The sequence below is a fragment of the Nyctereutes procyonoides genome, unplaced genomic scaffold (assembly GCF_905146905.1).
Source record: "Nyctereutes procyonoides isolate TBG_1078 unplaced genomic scaffold, NYPRO_anot_genome, whole genome shotgun sequence".
Taxonomy (NCBI): domain Eukaryota; kingdom Metazoa; phylum Chordata; class Mammalia; order Carnivora; family Canidae; genus Nyctereutes; species Nyctereutes procyonoides.
The window spans coordinates 21,947,317-21,970,905 of NW_026575160.1; the positions used below are offsets into that span (position 1 = coordinate 21,947,317).

General features: G+C 42.9%; 1 protein-coding gene across 6 annotated transcripts in view; it reads right to left on the bottom strand.

Moving 5' to 3' along the window:
* Positions 1-1,021: 1,021 nt before the first annotated feature.
* ELMO1 (engulfment and cell motility 1) overlaps positions 1,022-23,589 on the bottom strand; it is a 523,965-nt gene continuing 501,397 nt past the window's right edge. For all 6 annotated transcript variants that reach the window (XM_055314755.1, XM_055314756.1, XM_055314757.1 and 3 more), the window contains 3 exons: positions 16,890-16,972; positions 7,788-7,865; positions 1,022-2,414 (listed from right to left, as the gene is read on the bottom strand). In XM_055314755.1, coding sequence (XP_055170730.1) covers positions 2,214-2,414; positions 7,788-7,865; positions 16,890-16,972 — 362 coding nt within the window. In that variant the 3' untranslated portion in view covers positions 1,022-2,213. The remainder of the gene's footprint in view (positions 2,415-7,787; positions 7,866-16,889; positions 16,973-23,589) is intronic.

A 23,589-nucleotide genomic window follows, 5' to 3' on the forward strand; every position in this document is an offset into this window, starting at 1 on the left:
TATTAGGACCTCAGATACCTTGATAGAAATAATTTCCCTTTCATGGACAGATTTGGAACTCTGAAGTAAAACCCAGTATGACTGTCTACTTTCTTTTACCTAACATTTGTCATTGCATCATGATGGTGGGTAGATCAATAAGCACTCCTGACAAGGAGGACATATGGGTTAACATCATTAAAACTTAATGATAAAGGATGCATTGACTTGACAGTCAGGTGTGAGTGCTCTGATGGGAAGCATAATCGCCTGTGAATTCGTATGGATTATAAAGGATTTTTTCCCTGCAGTTTATGGAGGGCTCTGGACCATGTCATCTCCACTCAAGTCAATCTGTAATTGCACATTTTGATGACGGTAAAGAGCAGTGACCTGAAGGCATCTAACACTTCTGCAGTGAGTCCAGAGTGGCTTGTGCTGCAACCATGCTTAATTTGCATGCTTGGACCTTTCTAACATCCCTTGCAGCCCTCGGAGTTTATGATCCAGATACTCCTCCAATGGAACTGACCTTAGAAAAATCCTTTGCTGGGCTCTGACCCATATCTTATTAATTCATAGTTAGATTTATTTAGCTTTGACTTAATTTATTCCTGGTCTATGGGTTTGCATTCTATTTTATTGCTAAATGTGCTCCCTCAAAGTGTGATGTGTTTAATTTGGTCAGTTCTGTACATTATAAAATGGTAAGGAAGAAAAAAGAAAAGAGGAGAGTCCCAGTTAGGAGGTGACAGTGTAATATGCATGGTCAGATTTTCACGTAGTAGGTCTTTCACTACGTGAAAATCTTCTCCATGAGTTGAGATGGTCTTTAGAAGTAACATTCTTTACTGATGCTCTGAGTCTATGGTGACCGGGCAATGGTTGAATCCCCTAAGGCCGGGCTTCTCAAGAGTTAATGTGCATGCGGATCACCTGATTCCACGGGTCTGGGGCGGGGCCAAAGATGTGTCTGACAAGCTCACGAGTGACGCTAATGACTGAGCAGCAAGTCCGTAAGTCACCAAATCAAAACAACAACTCATCACAATTAATTTTATTCCACAGCATGTATAAGGGAATGTTATTCTCAGGAAGATGTTTAGGATTAAAATAATTAAAAAAAAAAAACCTTGAAAGTACACACATTTATGTATCTCTTCTTTTCATTAAATATATATCTGTTTGGCAAAAAAATGTTAGACTCTTTTGTACAAAAACAAAGCAAAACAAAACAAAACAACCAACCCCAAACCCTTGCAAATTGTCAATACTTGTAATAATTACAATGATGTAAACTTGGATGTCTGACAGCTTGACCATCCTGCGGAGCCTGTGTTGTAGCAGAACCCCCAGGAGAAGGTAACACCAAACCCATAGAGAGGGGCCGCCTGCCACAGAGGCATTTAGGTTTAGTATATTAGAGATGGGGATGACGACTGATTTCACCAATTGTGCTTTCAGCTAAGGGGCTGGAAGGGTGTGAGGCATGAAGACGGCAGGTGTGGGTTGGGGCAGAGAGAGGACACCCAAGACTAGCTGGCGAGGAAAGAAGGTTGGCCACGGTCACAGTGCAGACGTGAAGTGGGCATGGGACCTGGGACTGTGTCCGGGAGACCCGGTGCCGGCCACAGCTAGAACGAGGCTGCTGCTGCTGCTCTTGGAACCAGAGCAGAACAGCACAAGGCAAAGGCCTGCATGGAGGAAAGAAGGGACTGGAAAGCAGATTTCAATTCACATGGAACTGGTGGTGTGAGCGGACTCTAGAGAGAAAGGGAATAAGGAGGTGGTGTTTGGTTTTCTCCAGCAGCTAGGCTGTTTCTTCCAGACACAAGCATTGGGACACTCCCTTCGGTCTGATGGGCAGGTTTTGGGGCAGTCTGGTGCTACTGGCTTGCACCCTCCAGGGAGGGAGGATATGCCTGCTGGGGCATAGGATGGAAGGGCCCCTTTGGCTCTCTTACTGGCGGTGGGTTTTGCTCTGCTCCCACCAGTAGACTGCAGCAGTGGGAAGTGACCTAAAGCAATGGAGTCTAGAAACAGAATCAGGGCAGTGAGCAAGATGCCAGGGAGGGGCAGAAGAATGTTGGGGGTAGAGGCGAGGCCAAAGAGAGTGTTGACCCACAGCTTCTCTTTACCGTGAGAGGGTTCCAAGGCGTGGGTGTGTTTTCATTCTTCTCTCCCATTAGCTAGATTTTCCAGTTTTGGAGGGGGCGCTTCCGGGCCCGGCCACTTCAGTTACAGTCATAGACGAAGTCATAGTTGCTGGGCTCCTTGGGGATGGGTGGAGGTGCGTCAGGGATCTGAATGTTTTCCAGGTCAAGGAGGCGGAGCTTGATTTCCATGCTGAGCAGGGTGTCCAAATCATTCCGGGTCAGCTCACTCATCATGTCCTTCCCCAGCAGCGCATTCAGTCCGTCCGTCCAGATACAGTACTGGTGGAAAAGGAGGTGACAAGGGTAACTACTCACGACAAGAATGGTGACAGTGGTTAACAATGATTAGTCAATGTGCGCTAGGCTGCGTGCTATGTGCTGTGCCTATAGCATCATTTAATGAAGTTAAACTTGTGTTTTCCTCTCTGTTTTGCAGATAAGAGGACCAAGGCACCGAGAAGCCAAGGAACTTGGTGGCTTGGGGAGTGGGTGGGATTTGAACTCAGGCAATCTGACTCTAGTGCCTGCACTCTTCTGTGCAAATAATACCTTCTTATGTAACAGCAAAAAGATCTGAGGTCTGCATGACCTCACAAACCTCTAACATCCCACCTATGAGTCTGATTTTAAGCAATTGGTAGGCTATATCCCAACATGCCTAGACTCAGCATTAGGTCAAGCCTGCTTCTTTCCTGACTCCAAGCATGGTTCCTGGTTTAGTGACTAATTTCTGCCTCTCCAATCTGATTCCTAACACTCATGATGACAAGCCACTCCCACCCCGAGGAGTATTACCAATGGTAGTTCCGCCTTGGCATTTCTCAGCAAAAGGGCTAGGAAATAATGTTTTGCTGCCCAAGTCTGGTGAACAAGGCTACAATTATTGGTTGATCTTCATGGGAGGTGGGCTAGCTGCCTCTCTCTTCTCTCTGAGTCTCTAGTTTCCCAGGTGTTTTTTCTCCTCTGGGTCTGGGAAACCTGGTGCCTGGGGGCTGTCGCCCAACTTTGAAAGTCCTCCAGAGCCCCCAGCTAAGAATTTGGTTCTTCCTTTCTCATTAAAACTGACCATGCCTTTGTTTCTCCAGCAGACAATGAATTCCTCGAGGAAAGAAAATGTACCTTGTATATCTCAGGATATTTGCTTTGCTCTTGTCATTTCCCCTCCGAGAAGCTGTAACCCCCTTTGCTCTTGTCATTTCCCCTCCGGGAAGCTGTAACCCCCTGGGTTATGAGGGTATCAGAGCCATAGTACCTGGTGGCAGAAGTAGCTTCTGCTGTCAGCATCTGAGAAAATTGCCTGCATTCTAGATGCTGTGATCTGCTTACCTTTTAGGATATCCTAGTCCTATATAGGACCTCTGTGATAGCATTTGCTCTGCTCTTACTGTCAGACTAGTCTTCTTTCTGGAATGTGCCCTAGATTCCCCCCTCTCCTGCCCTCACTGGGTCACATTACAATTCCAAGCCCTGTACTTAGTCTGATCTTTGCACGATGGTTACCTGGATTAGGTTCCAGAATATAATAGCAGATCTTAAAATAAAATGTATTACAGGACTGCAAGTACTTTACAAATCATAAGTCACAGTGATCTGGAAATCTCACCATGATGCACATCAGTGGCACCACTTTTTAAGCTGAGGGGATGCACCATGAGTATATTATGATGGTATATATCTGAGTAGTACAGCCCTGAAGTGTAGAACTTTGCCTTGTGTGATCTCTGCCAAAGCATTTAACCCATTTAAACATCAGTTGAATGCTAACAGACATCTGGAAATATTAATGTCCTCATGAATATGTTAGACAGATTCTGAACTCATCTAAACACTTGTTTCCACATAAATAACCTTCATAAAGATAGATACTAAGGTTCTACCCTGGAGATCCTGATCTTGCAGATTGTGGGTTGAGTAAATTTTACTTATAAAAGCCTCCAGATAACTCTCATATACTTCCAGATATGGGGACCACTGAACTCCATGCCCTCTGAGGTCTCTTCCAGCTCGAACGCTGTTTCATTGTAAATCCCTTAGTACTGGGATTACTGTTTTTTGTATAGCCATTCCAGGCCTGGCCAGCTTCCTAGTACAGATTAATTTAACCCACAGGAACACTTTTGTGGTGCCTTTCTTTTGAGAAACAGCAGGTGCAGAAAATTTCATTAAAAAGTACACCAACCAATAAATAAAAACTCTGTACTCCTGAATCTGAGTTGGCAGTATCAAAATGAACTTTGGTTGTATTTTGTCTTTAAAGAAATGATGTTAACTCCTAGCTTTGCCCATAAAAAAACTAAACATAATGACCAACCAAGTAATAGTAAAGCACACCTAATGCCCAGATTCTGGTTGCTAAATACCATTTTCTACCAAAAGGGACCAAGGCTCCCCAGAGAAAATTAACGAAACATGCAAGATGAGCCTGGAATATTTTGTCATAGTAGAATGTGACTACATATTGTCAAAGACATCTGGCATCATGTCAATAGGACTCAGAAGCCAACCAGAAGATGCTCCTACTTTCTCTAGATAGGACAGTTTATTTATTTATTTATTTTTTAAAAATATTTTATTTATTTATTCATGAGAGACACAGAGAGAGAGAGAGAGAGAGGCAGACACACAGGCAGAGGGAGAAGCAGCCTCCCTGTAGGGAGCCTGAAATGGGACTTGATCCTGGGTCTCCAGGATCATGCCCTGGGCCAAAGGCAGGTGCTAAATGTCGAATGGGGCCAAGGATCCGGGCAATAATCATCAGTGGCTGCTAACATCCCCCAAAGAGAGAAAACCAGACACCACGGAAGAATGCAACACCACTGTTGCTTAAAGTTGGGCCTCCATTAGATTAATCCTCTAATTGCCACTTAATAGGAAATATGGGAGACAGAAAACCATGCGAAATAAAGCGCAGGTGGCGGTAGGCAGAAGAATACCCTCCTTTTAAAGGAGATCGTGTCCTAATCCCTGGGGCCTGGGAGTATGTTAGGGTGCATGGCACAGGGAATTTAAATTGCTAATCAGCTGACCTGCAAACAGGAAGGTCATCTGGGATTGTCCAGGTGGGACTAATGTGATCACAAGGGTGCTTAAAAGTGGAAGAGGGAAACAGGCTAGGAGTGAGTGACAGAAGGGAAAGAGAGGGAGTTTTGACTATGGAGGAGGAGGGCGGAATGAGGCGGTGTGGAGATTCAATGGCCACTGTTGGATGAATGTACACCGTGGCCACGGGATGCCTGTGGCCTCTAGAAGTGCAAAGGGCGAGGAAACGGATTTTCCCCTAGATCCTCCAGAAAGGAATTCAGCCCTGCCAGTACTTTGATTTTAGCCCGGAAAAGGCCTGCATTAGACTTCTGACCTCTGGAATTGTAAGGTAATACATTTATGTTGTTTTAAGCCACTAAATTTGTAGTAATTTGTGACAGTGGCCACAGTAAACTAATACACATAATTATAATCAGCAAAATCTTAGACTCTCAGCAAGGTCACCAGACAGATGACCTGGTTTTTTTCAATGAATAAATTGCAAGGAAAAAAAAAAAAAGCACAAGCAGATGCTCCCAAGGGAGGGAGGGAGAGAGAGAGAGAGAGAGAGAGAGAGAGAGCAGGAAAGAGGAACCTATGATCTCAAGGAAACTGAAGAAACATGTTGACCAATTGCTATGCATGGATCTTATTTGGATTCTGATTTGAACGAAGTATCAAAGAAATAAAACACACCAAGGAGACAAGTGGAGAAGTCTGAAAACTGACTACCCTTGCTGGTATCAAAATGTTAAAAGATCGGGTGTGATCATTGGTATTGTAGTTGGTTTCAAAGGGATGCCATTATTTAGAGATGCACACGGGAATATTTACAAGCAACTGATGTATCTGGATTTCCTTTGCTAAGAATCTAGAGGGGAGGCAACTGGGTTCAGGTATAGATGGCGTCACTTTGGCCCCGACGTGATTAACTGCTGACACTGGGAGGCAGGCACTGGCAGAAAGTAGGGAGGTTGGATCCTGTTTCCTGCCTCCCATGCTGTATACATTGTACCGGGGCCAAGGACACCGGGTTTCTGGAGCAAGGCTCCACGGTTGGAATTCCAGCTCTATTACTTACCACTTGTTTGACCTTGGACAAGAGTCTTAACCTCTTTGTGACTCCTTTCCCTCCTTTATCAAATGGGCATAATAATAGTTTGTTTTTCTCAGCGGTATGATGAAGATTAGGTGAAGTACATAAGACATGGAATGGTTACTGGCACAGAGGAATCCAGGCTAGTTGCAATTACTATTATCTTTACTAAATGTTGAGGTAGTCGGTTTTCAGAGGTCTCTCTCCTTATTTGATAAATGAAGATTATCTGTAACAGAACTTCCTATTTTATTGAGTGATTATGCAAATAAAACGAGGTAATACATATGAAAGAGATCCAAGGAAATTAAAAGTATTCACAGGTGTATGGCATTTTCCTCTTCACTATATCAATAAAAAGTGGCAGTGACAAATAAAAATTTGGCAGTCTGAGAACATTTATCCTTATCTGGAATGAACGCACACTGGAGAAAACAGCCTTGCCCAGATTTAAATAACATCCACAGTTCTACTTTCTAAATAGTTTGCCATACAGCTGTATACCTCTTAAATATGGTGGCCTGCCTGCGTGTAACAGCAATTTTATTTAAAAAGAGAAACGGTAGGCCTCAGTATCTATTTTCAGAAAGATGAAGACAAAGTCATACCCTTTTGCAAACTAAATGTCAAGTAACACAGAATTACATTTAAGCACCATTCTAAATGCAGGATTTGCATCTAATCTTTCCTTTCTCTTTGGGATGTACAATTTTATTCAAAAGCTTTAAACCAGTGAAAAGCAGATACTGAATAACTTCTAAATGAGCAGAGTCTCCTAGGGGAAATGGGAAACAAAAGTCAGATTCCATTAAAATGCTCCCTTCCTTTCTAAAAGCTGTTTATGCAACCACATGTAAAACAAAAATTTGAGTGGTATCATCTAAAAATAAGAGTTTCAAGCATAATGTTAGGTTCTCGTTTACAAGAGAACGAGTTACATCAACCATAGATGCTATTTCACCTTACAAATACATTTTCCTAGATCTATGCTAAATATTTTAAATATAGCTGACAGGCATGCTTCAAGAAGGAAAAACAAATTATACATATAACAAGATGTCAAAAAGGAATAGAACCATCTCAAAAATAAAATTCCAACAGCAGAGACAGCCCCAAATCTCTTAAAATAACTTAAAGAAACATGGAAGAAAACCTACTTCATCAAATGTTTTAAAGAACAGAGACAAGTTTATCTTGGGAAGATCCTGACTAAAATTTTAATTCTCAATGAAAACCAAAGCTTCATCAGGGCCGATTCTTCCTCAGGGTTGACAGTTATGCCCTTGCTGAGTGTGAAGCATTTGTACATTCTCTTTCTTTACCATGAACTCTTGGTCAAGACAGTAAGAGGTTGAACCTGTTATAACTGGCAGTTTTAAAAGAAGTTTCCATTCTATTCCAAATCCTTTGTCTATGATTTTTCTTAGGCAGGCTTTTTTTAAATGAAATTTCTTTCCAATACTTCTCTCTTGCTTGTTTTTTAGAAAAAAAAAAAGTGACACTGTCTCACAAATTAACCCCACTGAGACCCTTACCTCGTGCTTGTCAGGAGCTATGAAGTTCAGCTGGCAGTTTGAGTCATACAAGATGGAGAAAGCAAGTTCAAGCACCTCCTACAAGGGATCAGAAAAAACACCGTCTTAAGGAAAACGGGCACATTGTTCTGCGGTTAAAAACGGCTGTGGACTGAACATAGAATACGTACAGACATGAGGGGCAGTGGCGAGCTGATGGGAGGAAGGAGTATTTTTTGTTTGTTTTGTTTTGTTCTTCCTCCTCAAGGTTCACAGAACATGTCCTTCTATTCCGGGGAAGTCTATATAACCAGCTCATTTAATTCTCAAGATAGTCCTTGTAGCAAGTCTGAGTGTTCCTCTTTTATGGGAAGGAGCTTGGAGAAGGAAATGATTGTCCAAAGCCATATAAGTCCAAAGCCATGCCACTCTTCTTTCTTCAGCATCTCCCTTCCAGGAGTTAAGGGCTGCTCTATCTTTGATCACCCCCAATGTCCATACGGGTATGAACTTCCTAAAACATGGAAGCTACATGGGAGCCAATGAGGCTTGCGAGTAAACTCATTATCTTTAGGTCCTTTGATCTCTGAAGTTCTATACAGCAAAGGCTACATAAAACTTAGATATTATCTAGAGGCTGAAGAATAGAAAGGAGAATCAAGGGCCCAATGCTACATTCATTCATTGGTGAGCGTCTACTGAATGCAGGTATGAGTCAGACCCAAAGGGCCAAGGACTAAGTGACACTGTCCTTTCATTGTAGCTGTATGACATTGGCTGAGACCTTCAGGGTCATGTCTAACATGTATGTTATAATACACTTCTCAAATTATGTGCTGTACATTATTGGGTACAATGATTGTTCTTTGGTTTGAGCAGTCAGCAGGATACAACCTTTGGAAGATGAGAGTCATGGCTCATTTCAACAGTTTATTTTCAATAACTGTTTCAATATTTATTTTCAACACCCTAAAAGCTCCTAATCTGGAGGGAAGGGGCCAAGTGAACCCACATTGCATTGTTACAGCACACAAACATTGTGTAACCCGCACTGCATTGTTACAAAACACAAATATTGTGTAATTTCTTAGGAAGGTAGATCTTTCCACATCATTCTTTGCATAACATTTGTCAGGGGATTTGACTTTGACCAGTAACTCACAGCAAGAATGACCGAGAATGAAGAGGGAAGGCAGAGATAAGGTCAATGCTTCCAGATTTCAGAATTTCAAATGGGCTAAAGAATCTTTGCCAGGGGAACTATGAAGGCCTAGCATTAACTGGATACCTTTCCTGACACAATCAAACATCTAGCTGTTTGGGCTCTTGTGAGGTTCCTCTGTGTCTAACTTGCCTCCAGCTGTCCTCTCATTAAGAGGGAGGGGCTCTTGCTCTGAGCCCAGACCTACCGGTATCTCAAACTCTTATGGCCTCCTCCCTCTGCCAGAAACAGGGACAATTAAAGGAAAGAATGCTGAGGCAGGAATGGGAGCTACCCTGTAAAACTACCTCTCCTCATTTTCATTACTTCTACTGTAGGCCTCTATTCAGGCTTGCCTGCCCAGTGAAGATCAATAATATTAAAAAAAAAAAAAGTTCACCAAAACTAATAAAACAAAAACATTTTCTCCATTAAATTTGACATCTCTCTTGAGTGTTTGTCATGGGCCCTATAGGTGACATCATAAATTGAATCATCTTTAAAAAAAAAAAAACAGTCAGGCAATCCATATTAAGAGCCTGGGATCCCATTCCTGGGATTATTCCTAGAAAATTGAAAGCAAGCAAATGCTGTATACATCATCACCTGAAGAACATAATATGAACTAAGTAAATGTCTTCCCCAATTTGGGTGAACTGTTAAATAAATCATGAATTAGCAGAGAAATTTATTCAGCCAGACATTCAGTATGATAGTTACGAAGATTTGATAAAAAAGGAGAAATGAACATTATTTACACGCAGATCACAATTATGAACAATGTCTACCTGTGGACAGAGACTGAAGGCAAATAATGAGAAATTAAAATTAATGTTAAGGGGCTGGGATCATAGGTGATTATTTTTTTCTTTAAAATAATGGAATAGTTTATTTTCAATAAAATGTTAAGCTCCAATCTCATAAATTCATAAAAAATTGTTTTTAGATTAGGCACATTGATATAAATGATTTTGTACTAATCTTAGTGTCATTTATCAGGAAAACTCCCTGACTCATGATTGAGAGACTGGGGAGAAAGGTGAGGACGGGGCTTTGCTTGTGAACGACCAGTCAGTCTATGGTGACAGCCTAAGGTGACCGTCAGAAGTCACTAGGAAAAGGTAAAATTCAGGAATGCATTTCTGGGCTGACGCTGGACAACTGGTACTCCTCTTAGGCAGTCATGTGAATCATCCCCTTGCTAACCACAGCCAGTGTGAACACCACCAGAGCCCAGACTGTCAGTGTGATTGTCCTTGTGACATTTTCTCTTCTGCAGAGGCCCAGAGAAGGAAAAGAAAGGATGGGGCCTGCACATGTTGGGCTCTGCCCTCCTAAGGCACAAACCAGTGAGGACGTGAATGAGTGGAGTCGTCATGACCTAGATTCCTGATAAACACAGGCAGGAAATAGGAAATTCGTGAGAATGTCAATCCCCACTTTCATTTCACCAAAGCTGCCTGGGAGGGGTGGGAGGAATTAATTCTCTGAACCACATGCCTGCATTAAAGGCTGCTATTGCCTATAATGAGTTTTATTGACGTCTCTGGCTTGTTGTCATTGAGTCACTGGTGGAGGTCAGCTCTTCAGCACTTCGAACACAGGCTACAGAGCTGGGAGCGATGGCACCTCTCAGACTAACACTCCAGAAGCTGCCACCTGTCCAAACTGTCTGTGAGGGACAGAGGTGCCAGGAGGTAGGAGAGTGGCAGTCATGGATCTGGGGCAGTGTCCCCCTCAGGGGCTTTGTCACACTCCACAACATTCAGACATCTGATGCTCTGGGGCTTTGCTACTCACAGTCCTTTTTCCCCCTCTGGATTTGATTCAGTGAAAAATTATGTTCAGGAGTTCCTATTTTCATCCTCTATTTCATTAATTCACATCTCTCAGTAGGTGGAGGAAGGCTTGGGATGGGAGAATTCTGAAACAGGGGGCAGGAGAATCTGAATAACCCCCTCCACCCACCAAACCAGCATGCACTAGGGCCTCTGACCCCATCTTCAACTCTTGGGCTTATGACCAGTGACAAGGCATATTGGGTCAGGGGAGGCTCAGAGAAATTTTGGGCATGGATGACATCTTGTTTTGGGGACTGCCATTTTCCAGGGATCAAAATGACAGACTGAATATAAGAGCTGAATTTTATAGGACATATATTCAGTATACAGTGCTGGCCGCCATTGTTTTGAGGTGACAGGTCTCATTTGGTCATTTTTTCCAGCACTCACTTGAACTATGTTGGTTCTCCACCATTTATTCAGGTCATCTTGGAGGGCAAAGACACAAGACATAACTTGGCATGTGCATCTGCTAAATATAGCCATAGGCATAGCAGTAGATTTCATAGCTATAAAACACTGCTGCTCATCTATAGGTCTGGGAGTTTGAGTTTCTGTTTTAGAAGGCAAAAATTACCCATTCATGTAGTATATACTAATAGAGGATACTGCCCTCTTCAGGCAGCTGTAACTTTCTGGCCCCACTCTATCTTAGCCTTATCAGCCAATAGTTCACCAACCCATTTTCTTCCCTCGGTCCTTTGCCTTCTCTGTCTTTGTCTCTCAATCCTATACTCTGAACTCAGTGATTCTCAATCACTCTCAAAGAACAGAGGATGTTCTTTCATATGGTGGAAGGACCTTGTGTCTTTTCACATACTCCTTCCCCCTCCTAGAAAGTCTTCCTCTTTCTCCCCTCCCTTAGCAATTCCTTTTCAAGTCCTCTGAGAGCCTCTCTTCATGTCTCCCGGGCTCTCCCTGTATTTAAATGTTCCAGGACTTAGGCAACATTGGATTATCATTGCATGTTGGCATATAAGTCTTGTATCTACTAGACTCCTAGGGCCAGGGGCCAGGTCATGTTTATCTCTGAATTCCTAGCTCCTGACATAGACCTGGTAGAAAGAAGATAATCTCATATGAATACAAGTGATGAATGAAGTAAATCTCAATAAAAAGCCTTTTGGGTTAAGACCAGGGTTTTCAAGCTGATGTTAGAGCATTAGCTTCTAGTTTAATCTGCTCCTTATTTCTGGTTCATAAATCACACTGGAAAAATAAAAGCTGGATTCTAGGACATCGTGAGATGGAAGCTTCTGCTATGTCAGATATATTCCTACCTTTATCAGTAAGATCTGGTTAGATCGGTTCCTTTCTTTTTTCTAATCCCAGGACCTTGGACAGTGCCCAGCATATCAGATGTTGAAGGAGTGAGAAGTGCGTCAGTTACCCACGTATTGCTATTAACGAAGTGTTTCCCTTATGGATCCTAATGTGTCAGTTTGTCCTGCTTAGTGTTTAAGCAAACCAAAAGTCCCATGGTGCAAGATGTGAGAAACTACCCTCTAATTGGAAAAGCTGTCTGAAGAGCCAATAACACACCTTGGTTACTGCCCACTACCATGTACTAACAGACCTCCTGTGGACACATTTTGGTCAGCTCTCCTTTTAAGCTGCAGCCAGAAGTCCCAGAGGTAGGGAACAGCAGGCCTGTGGAGTATTAGGAGAAGGGGTGTGGGTATGAGGGATTGAGGAAGGAAATTCTTAGAACCATGGGTTTCCCTTCTGCCTTTTGATGTTTTGCCTGATAAACCAGGTGTATGAACACTATAGACACCGCAAGACAAACAATCTTCATGTGTATGCAATGAAAGAGACAGGCTAGCAGAGATACTGCTTGTCTCAGGCCTCAAGGGAGCCTGGAAGAGCTGGAGGTGACTGGAACATCTTGACCAGTCAATGCTAGGAAATAGCCTCTATTTGTTCTCTTATATATGTGGCTATAGCAGTGTGCCCCATTTATTTCTCCATCCATCCATCCATCCATCCATCCATCCATCCATCCATCCAATTTTCCATGAATACCATGCATGGCAAAAAAAAAAAAACAAAATAGATTGGAAAATATCATTTACTCTGTTTTGTTGATCTCATCTAAGGGGAGGAGTCTGACACAGGAAGGCCACATTCTACCCACACATATCATATGCTCAAATGAGATCATCATCTCCACACCTGTTTTGATATTGGCAACTTGTATCTTCTCTCTCTCTCTCTCTCTCTTTTTGGTTAGTCAGGCTGGACGTTTAGCTGTCTTATTAATATCTTCCAAAACCAAGTTTTGCTTTTGTTTATTTTCTCTATTTTCAGTTTCATTGATTTCAACTTTAATATTAATTATTTCTTTTCTTCTCTTTGCTTTAGGCTTAGATTGCTCTTCTCCAGTTTGGTAAGGTAGAAACTTTATTGATTTTTAAATCTTTCTTCTTTTCTAATATATATGTGTTTAATGTTATGTTTCCCTCCAACATTGCTTTTGCCCCATCCCCCACATCTTGATCTTATATTTTAACTCTGTTTAGTTTATTTTGTAATTTCTCTTGAGACTTCTTTGAACTATGGGTTATGTACAAGTGTGTTCTTAAATGTTCAAATATTTGGGGAGATTTCCCAGCTATCTTTCTGTTACTGATTTCTAGCTTAACTCCACTCTGGCCTGAAAATGTATTTTGTATGATTGCTGTTCTTTTAAATTTGTTAGGGTATATTTCATGGCCCAGAATGTAGTCTATCCAGTGAATGTCTCTTGTTTCATTAGAATGTGTATTCTGCTATTGTCAGGTGGATTTCCTATTAATGTTAATTAGATCAAGTTGACTGATGGTGCTGTTCTAAGTCATCAATATCTTTATTGATTTTCTGTCTGCTTCATCTATCAATTACTGACAGACGGGTACTGAAATCCTGATATAATAATAGATTTGTGAATTTCTCCTCTCAGTTCTTTGTCTTTGGTTTTCTGTAGTTGGAATATGATATGCCTAAGTGTTGTGGGTTTTTTTTTTTTTTTTGCATATTTGTCCTGCTTAGTGTCCTTTAAACTTCCTGGATGTGTGGTTTTGTGTGGGTCACTAATTTTAGACTGTCCTTAGCCATTCTTGCTTTAATATTCTTTTGCCCCATTCTTTTTTTCTTCTGGTATTCTGATTATACATATGTTATACCTTTTGCAATTATCTCCCAGTTCTTTGAGGTTTCCATTTTTTCCCTCCTTATGATTTTGTTTAGAAGTTTCTGTTGACTCATCTTTAAGCCACTAATCCTTTCCTTGGCCATGTCAAGTCTACTGATAAGCCGAGTAGAAACATCCTTCACTTCTGTGACAGTGTTTTTATTTATAGCCTTTCCTTTTGATTCGTTTCTAGAGTTTCCATCTTTTTGCTTACATTACCCATCTGTTCAGGTTGTGTCTTTTTTCCATTAGAGTCTAAGACACTTATAATCTAGTTATTTTAAAATCTGTCTGATAATTCCAGCGTCTGTGTCATAATGGAGTCTGGTTATGATGACTGCTTTGTTTCTTCAGGCTGTTTTTCCTTGCTTTTTGGCAGGCGTGTAATTTTTTGTTGAGATCCAGACATGTTGTGTCAGGCAATAAGAAGTGATATATATAGACCCTTATGGTGATGATTTATGTTAATCTGGCATGGAATTGCAATATGTTTAATATTTGCTGAAGCTTTAAGTGCCAGAGGCTTCAAATTCCTCTAGTATCCCTCTTTTTGCCTTCTCTATTGAGAACAAGTGGGCTTCCCTAAGTATTCCTCCTCAGAGAGAGTGTATGTCTTGCAGATCTTTCAGCCCTAATCCAATGTTATTATCTTGGATAATAGGTTGTGTGGCGGTAGGATAGGATATGGGTGTGGTGGTAGGATATGGGTGAGGGATTGGATTCTATAATTTACCAATTAAATCTTCATCTTTTAGGGACTCTATATCTTGCAGTTGTCACCTTCTCAGATGGTATAGCCTTCCCCTTCCCCTCCTACCCCTCCCTTTTTTTCTGGCTGCAGAGTTTCCTATCAATTTCCTTGAGGCTCTGACTGTTGTTGACTATGTCTCTTCCACCCCCAACCCCACGGTTGAGACAGAAGGCTAAAATGAGATAAAATGGGAGAAATTCTCTTCCCCTAGATAGGAAACGGGTCTGTAAAACAGAACTTTGTTATGGGGAAGTCTCTGGCATATGTCATGATTTCTCCTCCTTTTCCCCTGCTAGAGACATGAAGGGTAGTCCTTTTCAGTTCTTCACTGTGGGAATCTTCTAGGGTTACTGGTTGAAAAGCCCATGAAAGCATGCCCCCCAGAAAACTGAAACCCTGAGTTTCTCACCTTCACACTAGCCCACACTCAGCCTTCAGCAATTAATCAGAATTGTCATTTAAGTGATCCTATAATTTATAGTTCCAGTGGATTCTGCTCAGGTGAGCAGATCTGGCTGTGACTCTCTGGATGCACTTGACTCTCCAGATTCCAGGGTGGTGATTTGCCCTGTGACCTCAGTTCCTAGTAGATCCAAGAAAATTGTTGACTATTACTTTATTCAGTTTCTTCTTACTGTAAGGACAGGAGTGACAATTCCCAAGTGCCTTCCATGTTGGGACTGAAACCAGTCTTCCACACATATTTTACATAATCTTCTCTATCCGTACTCAGAGTGCATAAGTCCTGGCAGTCTGTTTTGCTGCCAACTACACCCTTCCTGGCCTTCTCTGGGTTATAAAGTCTTGTTTCTGCCAATTTCCTCACATTGTTTCCTGTTCAGCTCCAAGTGTTATATAACCATGGGACGGAGCTGAGCCAGTGCTGGAAATGAGCAGAGCCAGTGCTCCCTGAGATTGTGCTCTGATATCAGGTGGTAGGAGAGGCAAACCATGAAGACTGGGAACCTGCTGGTATAGTTAAGGATGCTCCTCTGAAATCTGAGGAGCGGTACAATCCCTGTTTCCCATATCATGAAAAAGAAAGAAATGCTGTGTAACAGTTGACCCACAGACTCTGAAGCATGCCCTTATATCATTATGCTTGTCAGTTAAGCACATCATCTGATGATGCTGTGACAGGCTTGACAAAGAAGCAATTCACATCGAGTTCAGGTGAGTTATATTTACGTGACTTAGGAAGCAGTGATCTTGTTATCAGCCTTCTTGGCTGTATCCGCTTCCCTTTACCTTCACAAATAGTACTTTTACAGTACAACTGATCTATGTGATATTTTTGGTACCAAGGTGGCTAGAGCACCCAGATCAATCTAGATAATTTTGTTTATGGATGGGTACTATGTATCACAAGATGCCGAGAGGTAGAAACAAAGAATTGGCTCCCTCGTGGCCTTCCAAGGGCAAATACCTTCAAACGGGGGGGCAAAGGAAATTCTTCCATCTTTTCAAATGGTGCCTCCTGCCATACCCTCTGGTATGGAATAGGCTGTTATGATGAACTGGTTTACCTGGTTGGTAAACCAGGAGGGGAAGATGAAAGATACTGTGATATGAAGAGAATTTATGCAATATTCACGTTGGGGGAAATTTTCTCCCTTAAGCTGATTTTGAGTTATTTAAGAATACTTTCCATGATGCTGAAGACTATCAGGCCCTTAAATTTTCTAAAATGTTTTGAATGTTCCGGTATCTGCCTTTCCCAGGATTCACAGAGACTCCAGAGAGGCTACCGAAGGAGGTAAAATGGAAGAGATTGGGGTGGAAGTCAGGGAGGAGACAACATGAACATAAATGGGAGGCTAGGAGAGCCCCAGAGAATGGATGAAGATGAGCAGAGAAAGCTTGGGTGACAATAGTGGGTGAAAACGGCCATCCCTAAGGTTGTTAGGAGACAGGAAGGGAGAGAACGGAAGAGGTGGGGGTTCTGAAGTGATCAGTGAAAGTATAAGGCTAAGGGATATAAAAGCAGTCAGAGAAGGAAAAAGGAGAGCTAAGTGACATGCAACAGCACATGCAGGTGCATGCATGCAAGCACATGAGCACATACACGCACACTGTTACTAACACAGGGCTGGGCCCCCTACCATCGCTGAATGCACTGTGCAGATAACACTATTTGCAAGAACTTTGGAAATCATACCTTGTTTTGTTTAAGGGCACCTTTCTCTTTCATATGAGGGCAGTCCTTCCCCGTCACCACAGCTTTGATATCTGCCACCGGCACTGCAATTCATAAGAAAATGAAAGTCACTACACCATGGGAAAGCTGAGATGTCAGTAAAGAAGCAGGGGTGAGCATGGTGTCTGCGGGCACAGCTGTCATTCCTGGAAATTACTGCAACAAGAGAAAAGAAAAAAGGTAAAAAGAGAAAGAGAAAAAGGCAAAATCCCAGGACCAGAAACTAAAATTGATTCTTATATTTTACTAAAAAGCATCCCTGGGGAGAAAAAAAAAATCTATGTTCACAAGCAGAATTTGGTTCACTAAAACAAATCCTAAGAAAACCCATCATTGTTGTGTAAAAGTAATGGTATCAGAATCAGCAGTAATGATACTACTACTAGCAGTACTGATACTGATAATACGGAAGAACCGCTGCTGCCAGGAACAACGCCAGGTGCTTCACACACACTGGTATCTCTTGCTACAGTACCTGCATCTATTAGCTTCTGAGTTTTGGATAACAAGGAGAAGCAACCTTACCACAAAAAAAATGAATCTGGATCTGAACACTCACTCTCCAAATTCCAGCTCTCTACCATCTTGTTATTTTTTTCTTAAATTTATTTATTCATGAGAGACACACAGAGAGAGGCAGACACAGGCAGAGGGAGAAGCAGGCTCCCTGCGGGGAGCCCGATATGGGACTGGATCCCAGGACCCCAGGATCATGCCCTGAGCTGAAGGCAGATGCTCAACAACCCAAGCATCCCCCATCTTGTTAATTCTCACAGCAACTCTGTGAGGCAGGCATATTTTTAATCCTTATTTTACAGACAACAAAAGTAAACTCAATTAAAGAAAGGGAACATTCTTTTCTGATAGGGAAATGGTAGCTGGTATTTATCTTAGAGATCCTGAGAATAATGTAGTTAGATAAAATGATGTTATCTCATGTCTTACTCAGGACTTAGGAGGAAGATAAAAGACATGGACAGGTTTGAGCATTGGAAACTTTTGCCAAGATCATCTGAGAGAGTTCATATACCTTTACTGAGGAATTGCGTTGTAGGGGAGAGATTTAGATGAAGATGAAATGATGAAACATATAGAATATCAAAATGATACCACAGGAAGACCCTTGAAAAGCTAACATTTTCCAGGTTCCCTAGAATTGCTAAGATCTTGTTCAAATCTGTGGAGAGCCCTAGAGCTTTCTCTAACCCTGGACAGAAGTGGGGTTGTAATGAACCCTTCCTGTAATCTCTGCACATCCTCCCTGCTCTCCGTTCCCCCGTCCTCTCCTTCATCTTGCAGTCCTGATTCTAGATTGCATGGGCAGATGTTACTTGTGCTGACCGATATCTGGCCTTCCTCCCTTTCTGGGCATTGGAAGACTACACTTCACAGCAATCTGTGCAGTTAGGTTGGGCCCCCTGATTAGGTCTGGCCGGTGAAATGTGAGAGGCACCAGCATGCATGTGTCTTCTTGAAGGAGGCAGTAAAAAAGTCCACATCCATCAGCCTCTCGTCAGAAACTGAACAGGCTACACTTTCCATCCAGATGGCACAGATGTGGGATGGCTTAGCAGCCATTGGTGTGGTGCAGTCCTTTTGCGGCCTATGTCAGTTATACAATGTGGGTGAGAAACTCTTGTCATAAGCCAGAGATCTGGAGCTGTTTGTTCCAGCAGCATACTGCAGCAATGCAGCTACCTTGAGGGACATCATCCTTTTTACCTTGGATGCCTTTCTTGCCCCTCTGGTTTGGCATCTTCCTATAGGTGGTCTCTATAATTCCTGGACCTACTTGTGACCACAACCGGCTGACTTCAGCTCTCCTGAAATCCATTTTTATAACCAATAATCAGCCCTGTTCCCCTCAGTGGTCAATCTGGTTGCCTCATCACTACCCCAGGAGGGGGACATTTGGGCACTTTCAGAAGTCGGGTTGACTCTGTGTTTACGTTTCAATTGAACATCCACAGTGGAAGTGAATTTGTGAAAGAGTTAACCTACCAATTCAAAAGCCTTCTCAAGCTTCAGATGGAGTTTGAGTCACAAGTACCTTGCAGAAATCTTTTGTTGTATAATATAAAACATGGTCAACGAACTAGAAAGAGTTTCTACAATCTATAAATACTAAGTTACCCTTTGGCTTTGAAAACCCATCATATGGAACGGGACAAGAGTAACACAAAAGTCTATGGAGGGAGTAGTCTTCAGAATCTCTAATGAGAAGGCTTCAGGGGAGAAAAGGAACTTTTCCACCGTGCTTGTGGCAGTACATATTCTGTTTTTTATATGTATTGTCCCCTGTCAAGGAGACAAGCTGCTGTATTACTCACAGGATTATGGCTAAGAGGAAACACAAAATTCTAAAAATACACCATGGCTTTTAAAGGTTGCTGTTTGCATAGTTTGTCTCTAGATGTACTGGAAGATTAGGCATCAGAAGGGCTAGAATGCCATCCTTTCTATTCCCATGAGCAGAATCAGACTCATGTCCCTTGGATCTACACTCTGCAGAGGCAGGAGAGGGCTACTGATTACTTCAAAGTCAGGCTAGTGTTTCCATTATACTTTTTTTTTTTAAAATGTGGGAGCAGTATAAAGAAGTGGTACCCAGAGATATGAGAAATAAAAGGGTCCTTGCTGGCACCCTACATCCCACTCTAAATCCTTGGGGCATTCATTCCTTTCAATTTTTTTTTCAGGCTGAAGCCTACAGAGAAGAAATAAATGATGCAATGTCAAGTAGTTAGTGGGGGACACAGTTGGGACTGTTTTTTCTTCTACTCTATGCTCTCTCGCTTAGTCATGACTTCTCCCTATTTTTGGAAGGTATCAGCACCCAAATCATATTGAACACAGCCCCAGAGGTGGCTGGCAATCACTTCAGATACTCTAGGAAACTCTATGGCTGCTAATTTTTGTGGAAGGAACTGGAATTATGATTTAAAACAAAAATACAACTGAAAAAGTTAAGTATAGCCACCAAAATTCTTTTAGGTTTCACCACTGGGAGCCAAATTGAGGCAGAAACCACCCTAGGAAGTAGCTAGTAAGCCATGAGCAATTGCTGTATATACAGCACCATAGGTGCCTCTAAGAGTGGTGATACAGACGAGGGACAGGTAGACCCTATCCCTGTACAGTTCAGTGAAGAATCTGATCTCTAACTTGGCAGCACAGAGCGGTGGGAAGGGCTGTGCCTTTGGAGTCACTGACTGGCTTTGAATTCTAGATCCACCACTGGTTGTTCCACTTAGGGCTGAAGTGCTTGGAGCCTAACCTTCCTCATCTGCAATGTGGAACACTTGCATCGGTTATGTCATAGAGTTGCCCCAAGAATGACCTCCTAACACTGGACCCAGGATCATTGTTGGCTTTTCATCTAGGTAGTACAGGGTTGGGGGTAAAAGCTAGGGCTATGGAGTTGGATGGTTGCATAGATCTCTGTTCTACTGTTTACTAGCCATGAACAGGTTATTTAAATTTTTCTGTACCCCAGTTTCCTTATCTGTAAAAGAAGAACAATGGGGTCTACCTCTCTAGGTTAGGAAGAGGGTAATTTATGTAGAGCTTTTAGCACAGTGCCTGGCATATAGTAAGCACTCAATAAATGTTTGCCATTATTCTCATTATCAATAATCAAAGTTAATTGTCTCTGTAGATTGAGGGACCTGAATTATTCACCGTGCTTCAGTGACCTAAATTGTCCACTTTGCTGTCTCAGCTGCTCCTCTCATCCTCTGTAATAGGCTTAATCACCCTGTGAGGGAGTGAGCCTTCTCCTCGCTGGCCCCTTTGATGTGGGAGTGAGGAGCTCTGGCCTAGATTCTTTCAAAGGGCAGCACTGAGGAGCCTGGGGGCACCGCTGGAAAGCCATGGAGTCTAGTGACTATTGGGGGTGACAAGAGTCTGTAAACCTGGTGGTTGAGATGTGGGGCCACCTCTCCTGCCAAATAGAAGTAATACGAGGAGAGATTTCCTAAACCTTAAGGGGTGATGACAGCCAAGGAGAGGCCCTCAATCTTTACTCACCCTCTCTTTATTAAGAAGATTCAATTACACTCTTTGATTCATCAATATCTCAATATTCAGCACTGATTAACTCAAGGGGCGGAAGACAATTTCCCCCTTGGTCTCAAGAGAGGGCAGTCGTACATGGCAAGAGCAGTGGCACTTGATATTAATTAAAGGAACATTTCATTTTTCTAGTGGAATGAAGTTTATGAGTTCCAAGGGCTCTAAGAGGATGGGGGCAGAATGCAGAATTGGAATTAAATGCAAACCAGTGGCAGACCTGAAGCAGCAAACTTTAGTTTCCTAAGCTGGGGCCTGCTCATCCCAGGCACATACTGGGCTCATTTTACTTCTTTACATGAATACACACCCTCCTTGGCTCATATGTGCACACAGATGCAATCTCTCTCTCTCTCTCTTTCTTTTAAGATTTATTTATTTTATTTATGAGAGAGAGAGAGAGAGAGAGAGAGAGAGAGAGAGAGAGAGAGAGAGGCAGAGACACAGGAGGAAGGAGAAGCAGGCTCCATGCCGGGAATCGGACGCAGGACTCGATCCCGGGACTCCAGGATCGCACCCTGGGCCAACGGCAGGCGCTAAACTGCTGAGCCACCCAGGGATCCCCCCTCTCTCTCTTTCACACACACACACACACACACACACACACACCCTCTTACATGCACACACCTGTACAAGTATGCATTCCTGGTTTATCCTGCAATGGATAAACTGTTGATGGAACAGCTCTTTTGAAGTCTGAAGTACTGGCTTTCAAAGGCTGCAGAGGAAGGGGTGGGCTGGGGGTTTTGAGCCATTGTCAGAGGGACCATTGTAACCCTTTCCCAGAACCAGTATCACTCTGTGGCCACTACCAAAAGCTGTCTGGAGATTTGCAGCACTGGCCTTACTCTTCTGTGACCACCTGTTGAGCTGGTTTTCCCAGGCACTGGTAGGCTGGGTTTGTAGCTAGTTACTTTCACCTTGGCCTCTTGGGGTGTAGGCTTTGGTAGAGCCAGGGGGTATCAGCTTGTGGACAAGCCCTATAACTGCCCCTACAAGGCTTAGGAGTGGTCTACACCTCGACCTTCTCTAGGAGCAGGGCTACCAATTTCCTAAGCAGCAGAACCAGCTAGAATGGGAGTGCTGCATATAAAACCTGCAAACAGGGCAGCCCGGGTGGCTCAGCGGTTTAGCACCACCTTCAGCCCAGGGCAAGATCCTAGAGACCTGAGATCGAGTCCCACATCAGGCTCCCTGCATGGAGCCTGCTTCTCCCTCTGCCTGTGTCTCTTCCTCTCTCTATTTCTGTGTGTCTCTCATGAGTAAATAAATAAAATCTTTAAAAATAAAAAAAAAAGGGATCCCTGGGTGGCGCAGCGGTTTGGCGCCTGCCTTTGGCCCGGGGCGCGATCCTGGAGACCCGGGATCGAATCCCACGTCGGGCTCCCGGTGCGTGGAGCCTGCTTCTCCCTCTGCCTATGTCTCTGCCTCTCTCTCTTTCTCTCTCTGTGACTATCATAAATAAATAAAAATTAAAAAAATATTTAAAAAAATAAAAAAAAATAAAACCTGCAAACAATGCCAATTGGATATCCATCTCTGAGTTGAGAAGTGGATCATAGACCTATAAATATGGGGATAGGGATCCCTGGGTGGCTCAGCGGTTTGGCACCTACCTTCGGCCCAGGGCATGGTCCTGGAGACCCAGGATCGAGTCCCACATTGGGCTTCCTGCATGGAGCCTGCTTCTCCCTCTGCCTCTGTCTCTGCCTCTCTCTCTCTCTGTGTCTCCCATGAATAAATAAATAAAATCTTTTAAAAAAATATGGGGATAAATAATATGTCCAGTGAGAGGGAGAGCCGATTCACTGTCTGTGTGAGGAAGAAAGTCACTCAAGGTGTGTGTATGTGTGTTGCCCAGATCACTTGCCCTATTTCCTGGTCAGGTTAAGAACCAGACTATGAAGACTTTGTATATAACTGGTTGCGTTGAGTAACAGTAACCTTTAACTCTTCATTTTACCGTGGTAGAGTCTTGATTCCAAATTGTTGGCCTCTGAACAGTTCCAAGTTCACAAGGGAGGCTTCACCAGTGAGTTTTCACCAGTTAATAGCAAACAGAGGAAAATACAGACACAGCTGTGAATTTTTAATAAAGCTAATGTGATTTAGTAGATGGGACTGTGCTATATTCCAAGATTAGGTCTTTCAGGTCTCTCTTATTGTTTTTCATGATTAAGAGCCCATTTTTAATGAAAGAAATGTGATATTAAACTTTAGTTAGATCTCATTTTTTAATGGAAGACCACCACGAAGAGAAGAGTATCAGGCAGTGCCTAGCTCGGTGGTTCTTGTTTTCATGAGCGTGCATCAGAATTGCCTGGAGAGTCTCTTAAGACTGAGATGGCTGGCTCCCAAACCCAGTTTCTGATTCAGTAGGACTGGAAATGAGGCCAGGGAATATGCATTTCTAGTACGTTTTCAGGAGATGCTATTCATGGTCCAAGGACCACACTCAGAACCAGTGGTCTGGCTTGTCCGTGGTGGAATGGGGAAGGCTTTCTGAGACCTGAAGGGAGGGTCCTCATTAGGGCCAGAGCCCCAGAACGCTGCCGCAGTAGGGATTCACAGACACTACCCCAGACTCTGC